This window comes from Dicentrarchus labrax, unplaced genomic scaffold, assembly GCF_905237075.1.
Source record: "Dicentrarchus labrax unplaced genomic scaffold, dlabrax2021, whole genome shotgun sequence".
NCBI lineage: Eukaryota > Metazoa > Chordata > Actinopteri > Moronidae > Dicentrarchus > Dicentrarchus labrax.
This window is the reverse complement of record NW_026136703.1, coordinates 4,409,975-4,429,105: the sequence shown is the minus strand read 5'-3', so window position 1 is coordinate 4,429,105 and position 19,131 is coordinate 4,409,975. Positions and strand designations below refer to the sequence as shown.

General features: G+C 42.7%; 1 protein-coding gene across 2 annotated transcripts; it reads left to right on the top strand.

Annotated features, from left to right (window-relative positions):
• Positions 1–2,545: 2,545 nt before the first annotated feature.
• On the top strand, positions 2,546–19,105 carry rab3gap2 (RAB3 GTPase activating protein subunit 2 (non-catalytic)). 2 transcript variants are annotated; one of them, XM_051396261.1, is made up of 35 exons: positions 2,546–2,951; positions 4,466–4,554; positions 5,394–5,511; positions 5,600–5,681; positions 5,925–5,972; positions 6,096–6,171; positions 6,361–6,462; positions 6,689–6,788; positions 7,210–7,308; positions 7,582–7,730; positions 7,849–7,928; positions 8,860–8,952; positions 9,077–9,216; positions 10,088–10,283; positions 10,414–10,557; positions 10,936–11,018; positions 11,119–11,183; positions 11,296–11,386; positions 11,601–11,722; positions 11,862–12,075; positions 12,541–12,638; positions 12,982–13,090; positions 13,490–13,650; positions 13,807–13,981; positions 14,208–14,387; positions 14,600–14,706; positions 14,993–15,059; positions 15,310–15,380; positions 16,213–16,248; positions 16,403–16,477; positions 17,037–17,252; positions 17,476–17,565; positions 17,658–17,870; positions 17,997–18,161; positions 18,364–19,105. In XM_051396261.1, the coding sequence occupies exons 1-35, from the start codon at positions 2,843–2,845 to the stop codon at positions 18,514–18,516; spliced, it is 4,116 nt and encodes a 1,371-aa protein (XP_051252221.1). In that variant the 5' UTR covers positions 2,546–2,842; the 3' UTR covers positions 18,517–19,105. The 2 variants fall into 2 exon arrangements, with proteins under 2 accessions (XP_051252221.1, XP_051252220.1); XM_051396260.1 differs by having other exon boundaries at positions 16,403–16,531.
• Positions 19,106–19,131: the final 26 nt, after the last annotated feature.

Below are 19,131 nucleotides of genomic sequence, written 5' to 3'. Positions count from 1 at the left end.
AAAAAATACATAAAAAAACAAAAGACAGAAGGACTTTTCCCGTAGCTCCCCATAAGTACTGTATACAGTACATTGTACCAGACATTAAACAAATATAATAAACACATAAAAAAAATAGCATACATTTTATTTTACATAAAAATATTATTCAATGGGAAACTTATAACTGGAAAACAATTAGTCTGAAGGGTTTCCACTGTAGTAGTCAGATTAACAACATTTACTTGTATGTTTGAATGCAGAAGGACTATGATTTCCACTAGATGTAAGAAGCAGAGCAGAATATGAACCCTTGGTGCGATGAGCAGCTGAAATGTTACATAGATATGTTGAATGGCGCAACACAGCCTGCCACCACGGGCCAAAGCTAACGCATTACCCTGCCATATCATGTGAGAATAGTCAAACACCATTATGACATTTGTTTTATATGATGCTATAAGCATAGCACACTCAAACATCTAATCTCCTCCTTCCGTAAGTTTTAGACAAGAAGCCTAATGGTGAACTCCCAGTGACCTGCAGGGTTTCCAGACTGTGTGGGCTTGTGTCTGAGTACTATTCATTTCAGATTATGCAAGGAGTCGAGCCAGCATGCCGACCTCAGTCTTTCACACTGCATTACTTCCTTCAAAGTTTGTGTTTCCCAGACGTCGAGTGCACTTGTGAAGAGATTACAGTGGGGCAGCGTTCAAGTCTGGTTGGCAAACACACTTAAAGCCACATCACACAGCAGCCAAGTCACTCAGTACAGGTCGCCATTGAGTCTTACATGCCAATAAAAAATATTATCTGGTTTATTCTAATTCCACCGTGTGAATCTCAATGGCACCGTATGACGTGCACAGCTATCAAGAAACAAGCAACACAAAACAATCCTCAAAGCACCCAAGGCCTTTTAACGCTTGGTGTGTCTGAATAAATCAATGCCATCTCTCTTTGTGTATCAACAACACGTTCATCCTGGGACAGAACGATGCCAGCCTACTTCCTTGTCAACAAAGGAAGAGGGGGAACCAGATGGAGAGTTGTTTCTTTAGACTGTAAAACGGCCGACGCAATAAGCAACGGCACAGGACGGGGGAAATGTGACTGAGACGGGCCCAAGGACCTTTCTGACACCCAATTGTTTCCTGACTTTCTGAGTCTGGCCTTCCTGACCGGAAACTTTTGGGCACCCCCCAGAGGTGAGTTTGTATTTGTGTGTTTATGTGTGCGTGCTCTATACTGTAGGTTAGTGAGTGTGTGTGTGTGTGTGTGTGTGTGTGTGTGTGTGTGTGTGTGTGTGTGTGTGTGTGTGTGTGTTTTGGATGTTAGGTGGGATTGTTAGTGAAGATGTGGGAAGTGCACTGGCAACATGCCCATTGCTTCTTAAAGAACGTAGGAAAGGATGGAAAAAAAAGACACTGAGCAGCGCTGAACAATGCCACTAACAGCTGGTCCACAGGCGCTACAGTATGTTCACAAAGGAAAGAAAGTAGTATCCTTGACCTCTGACCCCACAAGACTCGGAATGTCTTGGCCTCAGGAACACTTACACTGAACATTTTACTTCATAGAGTGAAGGGCGGTAATAAATCGTCTATGTAGGGCAACAAGACACAGTTAAATAGGCTGTGACCTGTTTAACATAACCAGTTATCCAGTAAGTAGGATCACTCTGTGCAACTGTATACAGTCATTTAAAGGCAAAATCTTCCCTAAAACACCTTCTGCTGGCAATAAGCTTGCATTTCTTTGTTGGTTTGGTGGTACAGTGGCGTATATATTTTGTTATTGCTGGGGATAGCTGAGCAAACTTGGCGTTACGTTCAGATATTTCCAGCACCTATAATATCATAGGAAGAAAATGTTCCTAAAATATTGGTGGTAATTTCCAGATTTTGTCAGCCTTTTTGCCAGAGCTGCCATTTTCCGCCTGATGTTCAACAGTCATATTAAAGAAGTTGCTTCCAAGCAGTGCTGGCCTAAATGGCATAATGAGTGCATGATCAGTGATTTCATCCTACTCCATTAACCTACATTAACATACAGTATTGAGCTCCTGCAGTAGACCTATACCCTAAATGCAGTTGCTATATACTGTAGCAATACATAAAAACATTAAGAAATTAAAAATTACAATATAACCACAAAAAATGAAAAAATAAGTTTGATCGCATTATTTTCCAAATGTTCACCAAGCAGCATGTATGCCTTTGAGCTATAATATAAAAATATACAATAAAGTTCTCGTACACATTCAGAAAAGTAGAGTTGGGCATTGGGGCTCAAACTAAAGAAAACATGAGAGCTGGGAGGAGGAAGGGCACAGAGAGCCAGAGACCTGAACAATGTTCCTCTATCGCCCTCTGGTGAAAAAACTATAGCAATACACTGTTTCAAATACCAATAGATCATATTCTCGATTTAACATTTTTTATTTATATACGGACACAAACATGTCTTCATTATTATTATGACATGTCATTGAAGTTATTATGTGTCAATGAATACATCTCACATCTTTTATTCTGAAATTTCGACTCAGCTCTAACCCGGAAGCATACCAGTGTTATTATGCTAACGGTGTGTCATCAACACATCAGGACTAGGGTGGGAACTGCAAATGTTGGGAAAAATAAGAATACTAGATCCGTATTAATAGATTTATAGGGGACATTAGAAGACACGTAAGACGTACTGTCTCAGTGAACACGCTGTCATAACGTTAACACGGTAGCAGGAGGTACAAACGGACTAAGTGCTAAGCTACGTTGATCTTCTAAGACTGGACTGTCTTAGCAAGCAGGCTAACTGGCTGATCCCCCGTCTGCTTGGCTCCTGACGGGACGGGAGAGAGATGTCCTGCAGCTTATTGGAGTTCTGTCGGCTCCAAGAGCTCAAAACTGTCCGGGACTACTTGTTCCAGAGTCAGAAAACCGAGCCAGCGGAGGAGAAGAGTCAAACAGGTGCGTTACCAGGGCTAGATAGACCAGGTTTAACTTAGCACGCTGCAGCGCACAACGATAACTAAAGTGACAATAGCCCTGTTAGCTACCTGTGGAACTAGCTAGCTACAGCATGAAGTTAAACAAAGTCATTGCTAACGGAGCTAAGGGCTATGCATACTGCTAAATAACGTTACGGTAAGGTAGCTAATGGCTGCAAGTCCAGTTTGTCTGCAGCTACTCTTTCATTTTTTGGTTATAGGTAACAGTATGGAAAATAAATATCAGTTAAAGCTACAGTAGGTACATTTTCTAAAAAGTAACTTTCTGTCATATTTGCTGAAACTTTCACTGGATCCTGACAGAAGAACATGAGACAGATGATCTGGGGGGACTCAGGGTCCTCTGGCTCCTCCTAGTGCTCCTAATGGCGTTTACAAGAATGCACCGGGCCGGAACAAAACAACCAATCAGAACCGAGAAAGACAGCTAACTCTTTTCAGCCTCAAGCTGCCAACTGAAAACATTGTTATTTGACTACCAATCCACTACCTTTCTTGGCTCTGGTTGGTTGTTTTGGTTCAGGCCCGGTGGATTCTTTCAAATCCCATTAGGAGCACGAGGAGGAACCTGATTGTTTCACAGATTACTACTACTGTCAGGATATAGTGAAAGTTTTAACCTCCCTCCTAATGCATAGCTGGTTGTTCATTTATGTGTTCTTTTTTTTAGGTGCGATACAGAATAAATCATGTGTATATAAGATGTACAGAAAATGCATCTTGTATGAATTGCATCAATTGTTTCCTATGGCCTGACTGTTGTAATATAAAGGCAAGTCGTTTGATGCTAAGGCCTTTTTAAAGTGAGCTTCATCTGCTCTGAAATAGCAGAAGGGCACTGAAAGGGCCTTTTGTGCTATGAGTCATCCCACATGAGGCACCTGAACACATCACTGCAGGATGCTCAGCCAAAGAGAACAGACACACACATACACACAGAAAGGACGCTGCGCTCAGTTGCCTCACATCTTCATTTCATGTTGATGCGGTTAGACATCGAGAATGTGTCATCACCTCAGTCTGATAGTGAAGTGACGTTGGCCACCACACACACTGCAGTAGTCCACTGCAGTGGATTTGTTCTGTCACTTTGTCTCCCACCCACTTATGAATATTTTAGGATATTGCCCTGTAGCACAACCTCAGCCACCCACCCCCTTTTTTATGGTTTGGTAGAATGACATTAGCAGGTCTGTGTTCAGTGAATATTTTTAACAGATGGCTTTAACACTTCCACACACAGAACTGCTGTGACTTACTACTCTGTAATTTCACACCTCTATAACAGCTCAGTCAGTCACTTTGGTCTTTTATTGGAACTATGAACTTTTTATTGGATTGATCTGATCTTTAGGAATCCAAGGGAGATCGACCACTTAGGAAATCTTACCTCTGCACAAGCTGCTCTGTCAGCATGGTGTCAAATTAAAACTAATTGTAATTTGATTTCCCTGTTTCCTTTTTCCCTTACAGAAAATGAGCTGTCTTGGGAAACCTCTGAGTGGGAGTCAGCGTGGGACAGTGGTGATAACAAAGAGGAGGAAGCCGCTACTGCCACAACGGTCTGTCCTTTTCTATTTCATCGTCTATTCTCACATTGTCCTTTTTCTAGCATTGCAAAACTGCTTCAGCTGCTAACAAAAGTACCTTATACATTAATAGTTTTTCACTATTGTTTGCTTAAATTATACGATTATTGCCCAATTGTTCCATAATTACCCTATATTTTCACATCAAAGTTGAAACTAGTGCTGCAAACTCAATTAAAAAAGTGCAGTTTCAGAGGCTGCAATTTTTGATGAAGGTAAAATGTGAGACAGAATAGCAATAATAATGAAGTACTGTGTTGATGTAAAGATGCCCTTGTCTACGAATCTTGTTCTCCTGAAAACATGTTTGTTTTGTTCAGACCCCAACAACGATTGTTATGGAAAAGCTATCATTCCCATTAATCATGAATAATATCACAATCGTAAAAAATAAAATAAAATAATGGTAATGTGATTTTTCCATATTGTGCAGCCCTAGGTGAAACCACTTTAAGTAGTTGAATTGTTAAATGATGTTGGAAAAAATGTCAGGGAATGAACTTTGAACAGCAAGTAGTATTGGAGCAGAATATCTAATGGCGGCTTGATTTCCTGCCAAAGCGACTGGTAGAGTACAGTAGGCAAGATTAAGAGTTATTAAACAAGAACAGGGGCAAATCCCTCACCCACCACCAGGCCCTAGGCTTGAGTAAAGGGGAATTGGACATTTCAAATTTGCAAGAAACTGATGGAAAATTCTCTAAATAAACTGACAAAAAGCAAACTTGACCTGAGGTGTTGTATGGGGGTTATCACTCATCATTTACAGATTGAAAGGTCCCCTCCCACTAACTTTCCTCTTTGCCCCGCAGGTGGAAGAGGAGACCACAGGGCAGAGTGGACCCTGGCTGCAGGACTGTGTAGTGGCCATGTCGCCCTGCTCCGACCTGCTGGTAGTGGCCCGCGAACAGAAGGCTGTCTTTCTCTCAGGTCAGACATTCAAACACAGCCACACGCACAAACATCTAAGCACTCTGAGGAGTTATATATTACTGTTAATGTTTATTAATCCCTATAGCTAAGTGGCGTTCAAATGACAGCGGCAGAGAAGAGATGACCCTGGCTGTGTCTTGGACTGGAACCCTCAGCACTGACGAAGGGTAAGCGTCACTTTAGATTAACTTATTAGAGGGAATGAGGAAATTAAGGAAATGCGCAGGCAGGAATGGAAATGAATTTCAGAGTGACATGGAAAACTACAGAAGATAAAGAAAGCTCTCTTTGAAAAGGGATAGTTGTTTGAAAAAGGCTTAAACAAATGAAACATGAGATAATGGACATGATCTAAGTGAACTGTCATACAGACACAACATCTTACTTTGTCTCTGTTTCTCTCACCACAGAGAGTGTGTGAGCAGCTCTGTCTGTATACCACTGGCAAGCCAGAAGAGGTAAGAATTAGTTATATAGAAAATAGATGGTGTGTGTGTGTGTGTGTGTGTGTGTGTGTGTGTGTGTGTGTGTGTGTGTGTGTGCATCATAGCTGCTTTTACAGTATATGTTTGTGTGCGTAGGAGCTCCACTGGGCGGCCTGACTGGACGTGTGTAGTAGTGGGTTTCACATCTGGCTACGTCCGCTTCTACACAGAGGTACCTTGTCAATCTAAAGCGCAGTGTCATCTCTCCTTTTTGTGTACTCCAACACTTTTGTAGCCTGTGCAACAATTCACTTTATTATTTATCATTATCAGCAGACAAAGGAAAATGAAACCATTCAATATGGTCTATAAATAGTCAGGGCTGACGGTATTAAATGTAACACCGATTATTTCTCGTCAGAACGGGGTTCTGCTCCTGGCCCAGCTGCTGCATGAGGACCCTGTACTGAGGCTCAAGTGTCGCACATATGAGATCCCTCGTCATCCTGGAGTAACTGAGCAGGTAATGCAAGCGCCGAACACTCCTGTCAGAGCTGTGCATGAAAGTTGGTTTCAGAATATATGGAATATATTCCATTTCTGACATATCCTCCTAAATGTTACACACTGGATCTTTAAATCTTGAACTTAGGAAAACTTATTTCTATGACCAAATATTCTAAACTCAAGGTTTACTTGTTCCTACCCTATCCCAAAAACGTCTCATTATTGATTTAATCCTATCACAGCATGAAGAGTTAAGCATCCTCTACCCTGCTGCTCTGGTCACCATCGATGGTTTCAGCCTCTTTCAGTCTCTGCGTGCCTGCAGGAACCAGGTTGCAAGAGGTACTGCTGCTTGTGTGTGTGTATGTGTGCACCCAACTGTGAGTATTTACAGTATATGTGCATATGGGGTATGTCATGGAATTCTAGTGCTAAATATTCTAGTATTTTTCAGTGTGTTAACTAGAGATGTGTTTTTCTTGCTGGCTGTGTGGATAGTGGTTGCCACAAGGCATTCAGGTACTAAAGAGGCATACACACTACCACTGCCACACACATACAGCCTTATACAGTGTCTAGAAGGTTAGTAGCCAAGCTTCAGCTGAGCATCTAGTAGTGCTGGTGTGCATCGTGCAATCCTGTTACTATTAAAGCGCAGTGCTGCAGTTCTAACTGTTGCCAAATCCAAGGCTCACTAAAGGCAATAGATGATGAAGGCTCTTTTTGGTAATCTAACTGTACATCATCTGGTCTCTTCATCCAGCGGCAGCAGCAGGTAGTGATGTGATCCAGCCTCCTCCCCTGGCCTATAAGAAGTGGGGTCTGCAGGACATGGACACTATTGTGGACCACAGTAGTGTGGGTAAGAAACTATTTTTTAATCACAGGATTAAAGTGAAGGTGATTCTCAAATTTTTCTGGCATTTTTTTATTGCACATATAACTTCAAAAACAAAAACTTCATGGGGAAGCGCAAAATGTATTGTATGTGTGTATGTATTATAATGAATAAAAAGTAAAAGTATTATGCTGTAGCGTCATATGCATGTGCTGCGTTCCCTGCACTAATTCCTATCATTGTCTTTTCCCATATTTCTGTTCATCTCTGTTCTCTCTCCATCTCTCCTGCTCTCAGGCATTATGACGCTGTGTGTGTTTGATCAAATGAAGAATGCATCTATCCTGGGGGGGTTTAATGCTTCGGTCAAAGGCAGTCCCCCCGCCATGAGCCAGTATGTCACTGTGGGAGGTGGGCCGTACACAGGCTTTTACTATGCTGTAGAGGTGAGTGTTTGGAACAAGTCAGGCTGCTTATTTCCAATAAGAATGACCGTACAGGCAACATAAGTGCAAATTGGAGAGTAAACTCCGTTGTTTGTTGTGTCTCTCTGTCTGTCTTTAGGGAAGCTCCCAGCCTCTCCTCTCTCATGTGGCTCTGGCTGTGGCCAGTAAACTCACCTCAGCCCTCTTCAATGCTGCCAGGTGTGTTTTAGTGTGTGTGCGTGTGTGTGTGTGTGTGTGTGTGTGTGTGTCTGTGCGCGTGTGTGTGTCTGTGTGTGTGTGTGTGTGTGCGTGTAAAACCAAGCTTTAGTGTGTATGGAAGTTTATCTGCATTATTTACATAATTTTACTTTAAGCAGCTACAAGGAACTTTCCTTTTGTATTGATTCTGGCGGCCCCTGTGGACAAAAGCTGTAGTGTTTCCACCACCTCATTTCATTGACTTCAAGGGGAATTCAATGGATTCCAACCCAGTGGCAGGGATTAAGAATAATTATATAGAAATGGCCAGTCTTCTCGCTGGTAGTCTTGTTAGTTTATGTAAATTGTATAGATGAATCAGTATTAAACACAGACAGCTTAATAAGTAGTTAAAAACTCATTGTAGTATGTTTAAATAGCACTTTTCTGAAACATACAGCAATTGAGACAAACAATCAAAGAAACAAGCTGTATGAGTAATACCAAAGGAGCGGGATGAAACTGATTAATCACATCTCAGTTTGTGTGGTGCATTGTTTAAAAGACAACAATGGTTGTCCACTGTTTCTGCGGGCGTGTGTGTGCATGTGATTCCTGTCAGACACACACACTTAAAGACTGGATGCTGCACTGTTGACAATCCTCTGCTGCTCTAACAGCACAAAGCAGCCCAATCAATACTCTGAATTATAGCCAGTCTCTGCTCAATGCCATCCATGCAGGAGGATAGTTTGCTTTCATCGTTCCATGAATCTTCTTTCACTATCTTTCTAGTGTTGTCAGTCCCCTCCTCTCCTTTATTACCTTTTCTTATTCTCTAGTCCCCCCAATCCTCTCTTTACATGTATTCATCATCTTAATTGTCTCATGCTCACTTTATCTGTATCTGTTATCCATCTTTTCATCTCTCTCTTTGCTGTTTTCCAATCAGTGGATGGTTAGGTTGGAACAAGAATAAGAATGAAGAGGAGGCTGTGCAGAAACAGAAGCCCAAGGTGGAGCCTGCTACGCCCTTAGGGATCAGGTACCAGTTGTGATATTGCAACACAAATGCAGCAGGCCTATTGTGGCCTTGTTTTATTGACAATATGAAGCTTCCTGATGTTCTTTCATCTTCCTCTCTCTGGAATCTGACCTCCTCCATCCAGATTTGGTCTCCCAGACTCTCGGCGCCACGGCGAGTCCATCTGTCTGTCCCCCTGCAACACGCTGGCCGGAGTTACGGATGACTTTGGTCGAGTCTCACTGCTGGACCTGGCCAGGGGCATTTCCATTCGCATGTGGAAAGGTGAGGAGAAAGCAGAAAGCTGACTACATAAATAATATTGTGTTAACAATGAAACATGTCTGGTCCAAGAGCACTAAACATTGAACCCTCCTTCTGAAGTCCTCCTTTAAAATCAGTGCTGCCAAGTCATGCATTCAGCTTAAAGGCTGTAGAAAATTCACTGGATGTCCACTAGAGCACCAGCATTTCAGACCAAAACAATGGCAGGGTTCCCACGAATCCTGGAAAAGTTAGAAATTTACAGACTAGTTTTCCAGTCATGGAAACACCTGGAATTTGATTAAAATGACCAAAATCCTGGAAATAATCTGTTGTCTTGACATTTTAGCCCCTCACTCAGGTCACCTACGTAAACCTGGGTGCGTTTTTTGTTTGAAACTGTTGGCAGAATGAGCTGTATGACACTTACAAGGGGTTTACCAAATGCAAAAGTGATTGTCTAATTTTTCCAGAGCTCCGGGCAAAACTCTCATATCTACATGCATACAGCCTATTAATGATCAGATTACTTTTTACTGTGGTTCATAAATATGTTCACAGTGATGTCAATTGTATGTGCAATGAACACTTAAACCTTCATATTGTTACTTATGACCTGTGGACAAATAAATGTAGTCAGTTTCAGTCTGTTCTGAAAAGGTCCTGGGAAATGATTTGTAAAGGTGGGAACCCTGAATGGGACAGAAATAAAATAAAACTCTCTTTGTTAGTATTTTCCACCATTGGTCATCATCAGCTTGAAATAAATCCTTAATTTACCGGCATAGATGATAAAAACAGCAGTTTCAGTCTATGCTATATTCATAAATAACCTTTAGAAGTTGTTTAGCATGTCCCTGCAATATAAATCTAACAATTCATTTAACTGCAGGTTACCGAGATGCTCAGTTGGGTTGGCTGCAGGTTCCAGAGGAGAGAGGCGACCGGGAGTTCTCCCCCTCTGCTTCCCTCCCTAGACGCCATGCCCTGTTCCTGGTCATTTACGCCCCCCGCAGGGGAATCCTGGAGGTGTGGGCGATGCAGCAGGGGCCTCGAGTCGGAGCCTTCACTGTGGGAAAACACTGCAGGTATAAACACGCCTCAAAAGCATCACAAACAAAACAGCACCTCTGCATCTTCATATTTAACATACCACAGAAACATGCACTGTACAAACTGGGGAATAGCATAAAACAAAATGTATGTAAAATGTTCCAGGTTGCTGTATGCTGGCTACCGTCTGATGGGGGTGAACAGTGTCACCAGTCAGGGCTGGCAGCTCCACACCCAGCAGGTGTGTCTGCTGGATCCCATCACAGGAGCACTGAGGACAGTGAACATCCCCTTCCACCTGGCCCTCAGGTTGGTACACACACACACACACACACGTATTTTTAAAGGAATAGTCCAGCACCTCTAAAGCTATTACAATTCAATTATTAATTCCTGTATAAAGTAATATGTGTTTTATTCATATTTGTGTTGCATACCTCAGCTAAAAACACGTTATTTAATTTTTTCTACATAATTTACTGACTCAGCTCAAGAGCCTCATTTAGATCAAGCTAAAGAATGTTGAGGGAAGGAGATTTATGGCAACCAGACTGTCATCTTTCACTTTTACAGTCAAGGCTTTCAACCACAGTGATACCTTGTCCCCAGTCTACAAGTTGTTAAAGGCAAAGAGGTCTGCCAGCAATCCATCCAAACCCCATTCTTTCTTTGTCTTCTTCATTTCAGTGACAAGAAGAGTGAGCGAGCCAAAGACATGCACCTGTTAAAGAGACTGACAACTATACTGAGGAGCAGAGAGGTGGAGCCTGGTAAGAAACACATGAGTGAGAACAGAATGGACACATGGATATATGTGGATGACATGAGAGATGTGTGAATAATGTGTTTTTAATCATCTTTTCTTTTCAGATATTTTGGAGAGCGAAGCCAAAAGTGTGCTGCTGGATATCAAACACCCTGCCATTAAGAAGCAGGTATAACTAAAGATACAGTACAGATGGCCTCACACACTAATAGACAGGCAGCCATATTGTCTCTGGCAGTAACAGTCACACTTGTAACTGCAGCCTTCCTGCTTCCTTTCAGGCTTTGGAGTCTCTGCTGTCAAATAAGAATGCTCCCGTCTCATGTCTTACTAAAGTCACAGGCGCCTTATATGACGTTCTGAAGCAACAAGGTGTAGTATCACTTTATTATTTCAGAAGATAAATGGTTGTTCTGCTCTAAGACAGTGGTATCCTAGAATTTCATTTATTACTGTGAAGAAAACTAGATTAAATTGTTATTTCTAAAGGTTGACCAAGCTAGATTCACAGAGCCTTCTCTCTCTGATAAACAGCCTCGTCTTGCAAGAGAAAAATGTGATGTATGTATGTGTTTCTGCATTACAGACCCTGAGGAAGTGGATACAGCGTTACTCCAGCTCTGCTCTTCACAGCTGAAAATGCTTCAGCTCTACTCTGACATCCAGCAGCTGCACTCTGCTGCAGACATAGAGGCCAGCTCTAAAGACGTGAGAGGACACACACAAACACACACACACACACACACACACACACACACACACACACACACACACACACACACACAAACGGTATAACATAATCTAACTTAAGGTTTGTGGTAAAGCAGAGTTATTGTCTCCCACCCAGCAAGACTCCTTTGAAGGCATAGAGGAGGAATTGTCGCGTGTTGGCCCCACCTTGCAACGCTATGCCCAGCTCACCTCGAGACCCAGTGTTTCATTTGCCCAGGACTCACCTTACTCACCCCTGCCTGCCCAAGCCTTTCTCTCCCAGATGGAGTGCACCGAGGATGGGGAGTTGAGGGTGATCCGCGGGTCTGAAACTGAATGGAATCGGCTAGGTATGGCAACATTGGCATTCACATTATATGCCATTTACCTAAGTACCATGACACAATCAAAAATCATCGATGTTATTAATTGCTACCCATGAATAGAGTGTAACTAACTAGTGGAGACTACAAGACTTCATGTCATGTTGACATGAGGGTGCACAAACTACAGACTACAAGATTATTCCAGAAATACAAGACTAGATCAAATTATCCAGCAAAAACAATGTAGGGCATTGCCAGGTTTTTAGGTCCAGATGTGATGCATTCTGTCCCAGATGCTGTATATGTACCAAACAAATGGGTTAGGGTTAGTAGGTGAGTAAAAATAGCACAGACTTACACGAGGCACAAGGAGAATTGTGAGGGAGGGAAAAAGAGCCCCACATGAACCTTTCATATACAGAAATCTCAATGAGGGAGCACAGCACACAAATCCAGACTGAGTACTTTGCTCTTGTGTGTCCTTTGCAGGGAACTTTATGTTCTGGGGTTGTCTGTGTGGAAACAGTCCACTCCATAAAGTCTGTGACACACTGCAGGAGGCGGGCATCAGTCCACAGCAGCTACTGGTAAGATGGAGGAAAAGACTGATAGATTGAATGGAGATTTGCTAATGAAGGTAAAAGTGTGGTGAGGGTTAATACATGAGAATGTCTAGAAGGGAAGAGGAATTGAAACCACAGATAAATTGAAGACAAATGTAATAGTGATATGTAGTTTTTGTTATTTCATATTTTGAAATGTGTGTTTTTTGTTATAGGCCATAGCCTCCCAAAACACCTCTATGTAAGAGAATGGGAATGGCAGCAACATAGAACTTATTTTATGATTTTAGGGGGTTTTTTGTAGCGTCACCATTCTAAATGAAAATATGTGTTTCATTTTTACTCTTCCTGCTCCTCTTTCTTTCAGTCTCTGTTGCTAAGTGTGTGGTTGCAAAGAGAGAAGGAGATGCTACAGAAACCAGGAGAAACCGTTAGAAACTTACACACACTACTCATTGCCCTCAGCAACATGAAAGGTATGTGTTTTTGTCCAGAGTGTGCTGACCATTGATCGTATATAGCATCCACATATAAAAGATGGACCACTTTGTCCCAGTGTGCAAAAATGAAGCCAAAATATCCCAGATACGGCCGCTGCCATCTTTATCCTGGTGATGTCATTTGGGGCTGTGGTATTGAGGTCCCACCCATAGATGACATGACAGCTGCTTAAAAAAACTTGTATCCAGGATATTTTGGCTTCATTTTGAGGTGGAGGAGGTGGAGATGCGTGGTCCATTTTTATACAGAGTCGATGGTTCTGACTTCGTTACATAGGTGTCTGTCTGTCTGTCTGTCTGTCTGTCTGTCTGTCAGCCAATTAAAGTTAATGAAAGATGATCAAAGAGTTACCACTTCTTCTTCTTCATCTTAAGGTGCAGTTGAGGAGTCTTGGGACACCCAGTCTATCTCCCCCTGGTGGCAGCAAGTTCGCCACACATGCATCCAGTCCCACAATTCTGCTGCTGCTCTGCTGGCCGCCTTCGTTGCTCACCGTGCTGCTAAGGCTAGCATCACAAGCCGGGCTGACAGCAAGGTAAAGAAGCCTCATGCACACACACGCAGTCTCCGGTGGAGATACTAAGTTTGCCACATGAAGTAGAAAATACCGGTTTATTTGCCACGCCTCCTATCAGCCACTTAAAACGCACACTCCCTGACTCCGCCCGTTTCCTGTTAATGTTTGTGACAGTTGCAGTCAGAGTGGGAGGCGGTGTCCCTAGAGCTGGAGCAGTGGGTGGTGTTTGTTCGCCAGCTAGAGGATGTGTTGGTGCTGCAGACTCTGCTGTTGGTGCCTCCTCCTCAGGGGTCAGGAGGGGGCGCTGCAGCACAGTGCTCCATCAAAACGCTGATGGAAGGAGGCACAGGTAGGCAGTAAAGAAGAATATCCTCAGGAATAAACAGTGTATAGGCAGGCAGTTTTATTTATTTGTCTTGCTTTTGTTTTTTTGTGATGATTTCCTTCTAAATGAGATGTAATTCTGTCACTTCGTTCTTGTATTGTTTTTCTTTTTTCGTTCAGTCTCCATATTCTGGTTGTGGCTACATATGACAGATGCTCTTACACTTTTCTTTTCACATCTATCTAAAAAGGTGGCATTGCTGACAGTGTCTCCAAGTGGGTGTTCAGGCACAACTTGTCCCCCGAGCGACTGAAGGAAATTCTCCAGAAGAGAGAAGACAAAGAGGCAGAGGACAAACTGGAGCAGAAGGCAGGAGAAGAAGGAAAGGAGCAGGAGGAGAAGAGCCAAGAGGACACAGACAGGACAGCAGGTCAGGACTCAGAGATATGGTATCTAGCTGCTGGAATGAATTCTGGACAAGCACTGATCAAAATGTTGTTGACAAATGTTGAAATGGTTTTGACGTACAGAAATCTTGATGTTAAATTAAAGATCCTCTCTCATGTTTATAACCTTTACATGTTAAAACCTTTGTAGACTCATACAGCATTACATTACCACAGTGTCCGCTGTGTTTTCCAGAGCTGTTGGTGGCAGTGTGCCAGCGGTTCCCCCACTCACTTTCACCCGACCTGCTCTTCGCTCATTGCTGCTGGGAATATGTAGTGCAGTGGAACAAAGACCCTGAGGTGCACATTCCCACATACATACACATATTGTTTACAGACATATAGATACGTATTTGTGTCTATGATAGTTCAGAAGACAGCCCTGAAGTGTTTAAAAAACGATTTTATCTTACTCATTGGTGATGTAGTCTTATCAGTTTGGGTATTCTTTGATAGTTGTCTGCTTCTGTTAATGTTGTGTATGTTATCAGTACTTGCTGCAACAAGCCACTTTCACCAGAGGGGAAAGGCAGGTTTTCATAAATTGCATTTGTTCTGAAATCTGGACACCTGCTTCTCTTCCTAGGAGAGTCGATACTTAAGCTGGGCTGTGGAACATTTAAAGCTGGTCTCCAGTCCACATATCCAACTAGGTGAGAGGCTCAGTGGCTTTTGTTTACATGCTTGCAAAGAGTTTCTATAATAATATGTCTGATGTATCTTAGTACTGTTTAATTATAGAAAAGGGTGTTCATTCTTCAGGCATGTGTAAAATACCAGAACATATATCCTCAGAGTGAAAGTACTGTATCATGAGTTGTAATGTCAGTGTCTCCACTGTTAATCAGTGCCTTCTGAAAGTGAGTTATTAGTGTGTCATTGGACTTTGAATCTTCCTCACAGGTATCTCTACAATGATGTGGAGCACGTTCATTGTCAAGCGTTTGTCAGCAGCAGCCTTCCTCATGGAGAAGGTAAATTATACACAGACACACACCTTTCTGCCTGAGGGAAGGTGTTTTTATGTCAAACTAGAGCACCCACATCTCAGACCAAAACGCTCAGACAGAAACAAAATAAAACTTACCAAACCATCTTTCTTAGTCTTTCCACAGTTTCCAGCAATCACCAATGCTGGTTTTGTTGAAATAAACCTTTAATTCACAAAGTTAGATGTGAAAATATTTGTGAAAAGGGCTACAATGGTTGCGACTTAAGCTAACAGGGACAAATGTACCCGTCGAATTAAACCCACTAACACTGCTTGTTTCTGCCACTGACGGGCTCAGATTGTTATTCTGTGTGTCTGACAGCATTATGGAAAGGATCCCTACAGACATAGAGCTTTTGTTTAACCAGAAACAGTTATATCGCTATCGTTCGCCACCAGACTCCACAGAGAAAAACAGTAATTTTACATATGTCATTGTATATTCATTCATAGTTGAGAGAAACCAAATAAAACTCACTAAAACAATCTTGGTTAGTCTGTCCACTGTTCCAACAATCACCAACTCTGGTTTGGTCTAAAGAAATCCTGAATTCGCAGACGTAAATGATAAAAACAGCAGTTTCAGTCGTTCTACTCAGCAGAGCAGACCTGCTATGGAAACAAACCACAGACACTGTGATAGCCACACAGGCTTAGGACACCATGACTACACGATATCATCACATAGCAAATAGATGTTTTTTGCTATGTTATTGTTTTAAAACTCATATATATATATATATATATATATATATATATATAACCTTTAAGTCTGTGGGGCAACATGTAAAATGTTTCCACTTCTTTTTTCGTAGGTGGGGAAGTCACCTAAAGATCGCTTATGTCGACGGGTAAGTTTGTGTCTCAGTATAAATTCTAAAACATCATCCTAGCTTCAAATATATAATGCCAGTCTTGATGTATGCTAGATTTTTTCAATCCTCTATGTAGTATTGCAATTAAAGTATTAAGCTTCACATATTAATGATGTGTGTATGTGTGCAGGATGTCGGGATGGGAGACAAAGCTGCAACATATTTCCTGGGCTGCTGTGTCCAGCTGCTGCAGATCCTCATGGAGGTGACTGGAGTATTGGTTAAAAATCAGTGCCCTTTGTCTTTTATAAATTACTATGTAAGTAAACAGATTCCAGATAAAAAGCATGGAGAACCTGTCGCTGCCACTACTAACCACAGCTGACACACACTTCATTAGCTTGCTAGCTTACTTAAAGATCCCCTCCAGACATTCCAACTATGATTTGTGTCTGATATGGTTGCTCCACAAAATAGTTCAAACACCTTGTTAAAATGAGTCTTTCTAGAAAATCTAGACAATATAAATATTGTTCATTTCAAAAATGTAAATTCTAGACACGATGCATCCTTCTTAACTGAAAAGTCAATTTTTAGTGTATGTGCACATAGATCATTCTGCATGGTGAAGCTTAGACATCCAACTGAACCAACAATAAGCAAAACACATTTTTGACTGGAGGGGGCCTTTAAATGTTGTGCATGTGTTGTATTCTGCACTGCGTTAACTGCGGGTGAGTTATGATCACAATGTGAATTAGCCACATTCTTCACCACTACACAACCCTTTCTCATCATCATCATCTCGTTCCTTTTTAATGCAGGCGGACTCCGCGGTGGAGGAGGTTCCTGCTCCAGAGTTGTCTGTGGAGGAGGCGTGGTTCGGGGCAGAGGGCCCCGCATCCATAGCTGAACTTGCCCTGGAACAGAGAGGAGTCCACTACCCCCTGGTGCAACACCACTGCCTGTTAGCCTCCCTGCTACATTCTGCTATGACGTTCAGTCTAAAGGTCAAACCACTCAGCCTGTTTGACAGCAAGGTGAGGGGACACACACTCACACACACTCACGTTGACTGTGAAGGTAAACCAAAGTCTCTAGACATCATTTAATAGCTACTGGATACTTTAATGTCTGATTCCTAATCTAGTATTACAGCATTGTCTGTTCACAGCCGTAGTGTATTGGGTGTATTAAAAGAAGTTTGATCTGCTTCATTGATCTTCACTGAATTATTAAGTATTGCTCTGCTTTCTGTCGCAGGGGAAGAATGCTTTCTTCAGAGATCTGACGACCATCCAGCTGATGCCCAGTGGAGACATGGACCCAGGTCTGATCTCACTACGACAAGAGGTGAGAGCTGAACTTATCTAGAAATCAGTAGTAATGAAGATATTGAAACAAATGTTCTGTCTCATCTGTGTTTCCCTCCTATTATGTCCCAGTTCCTCCTGCGGGTGCTGACCGCCTGGGTGCAGGCTATAGACGATTCCTCTGGCACCAGCCCCCCCCCTCTACCTTCTAGTGGCCCCAAGGCTGACTGGTGGCCCTCGATGTGTCTGGAGCTGGGCTCCCTGCTGCAGGTAAACCCCGACATCCTGAGACGGCACCTCGTCTGCGAGCTCTACAACCAGGGCCTCGACCCCCGGGCTGAAGAGGTAAAGGAAAATGTGGTTCTTTGGGATGATACTACATTTTGTTGTTGTATGTTCCATTAAACCTTTATGCTGACCACAGTGCTTGAAATGCTGTGTAATTGTGTGGTTTTGGATGTCATCACCCAGGTGATGTTAGAGGTGGAGGATAAGGATGTACTGGGCTCCCAGCTGCTGGTGCTGACTGGCCAGAGGCTGAGCTACTCACTGCTCCACAGCCAGAGCCAGACGCAGGCTGCCATGGAGCTCCTGGCCCGCCTGCCCCCCACCCTCTGCACATGGCTCAAGGCTATGGTGAGACACCAAAACATCTTATACACTGGAGATATTTCAGTCACAGGTTCTTAGGGGCTAGATGCTATTTTCAATAAGTGCATTTTTTAATTCAGTTCAACCCTTGTATTCCAGTATTTACAGGGCACCCTGAACCAGATGTCATTACATTGATATGGGCTATTTGGAAGTTTTGCCATATAATATGTTTCGTGTGCTGCAGGACCCCGGTGAGCTGCGGTGCCCCCTGGTCCCCCTGCCGCAGACCAGCAGGCTGGTCGGCCGTCTGATTGAAATCCTCCCGGAGAACCACGCCCAGTACAGCCTGGCCCTGCACCTCCTGGAGGCTGTGGAGGCCCTCACCACTGAGGACTGACCCTCCTGAGAGGGAGGGATGGGGGGCTGGAAGGCTGGAAGACACCTTTCGAAGGCTTGGCCATAGTGGACGGATGAGAGAGGCAGCAGTGATAAGCGACCCTCTTTGTCACGGAGGAGATTTTTATTTCGTTATTCAGCTCATGTTAATACGATAAATTCGTCCTCACAATTTAATTGTAGAAGGCAGCGATGTAGAGTGGATATGATAGGCTTTTAACTTTTTTTAATCCATCATATTTTTGTGCATGTAACAAAGTATAATGAATTCTTGTGTTATTGAAGCGTTTAGGAGATGGTTATTAAGGAACGGGGCATGTCTTTTCTTTGTCACTCCTCCCTCATTTTCAATCTGATTCTCTTTAAAAATCAGACGTCAGTGTGTGGGTGTCCTAACTGTGTGCCATATCAGAGTCCTGTTTGACATTTCTCCTTCCGCTTTCCCTCTCATGGACAAGAGCTGTATCATAAAGAATTATTTTTTATTTATATATGCAGACAGTACTGTACTAGCTCTGCCTGTACACCTTCTATTCTGTAGTCCCACTGGGCTGATCCCATGCAGAATAAAAAGGTTTCTCAAAAGCTTAGATATTGTTTCTGTTGAGATAATAAT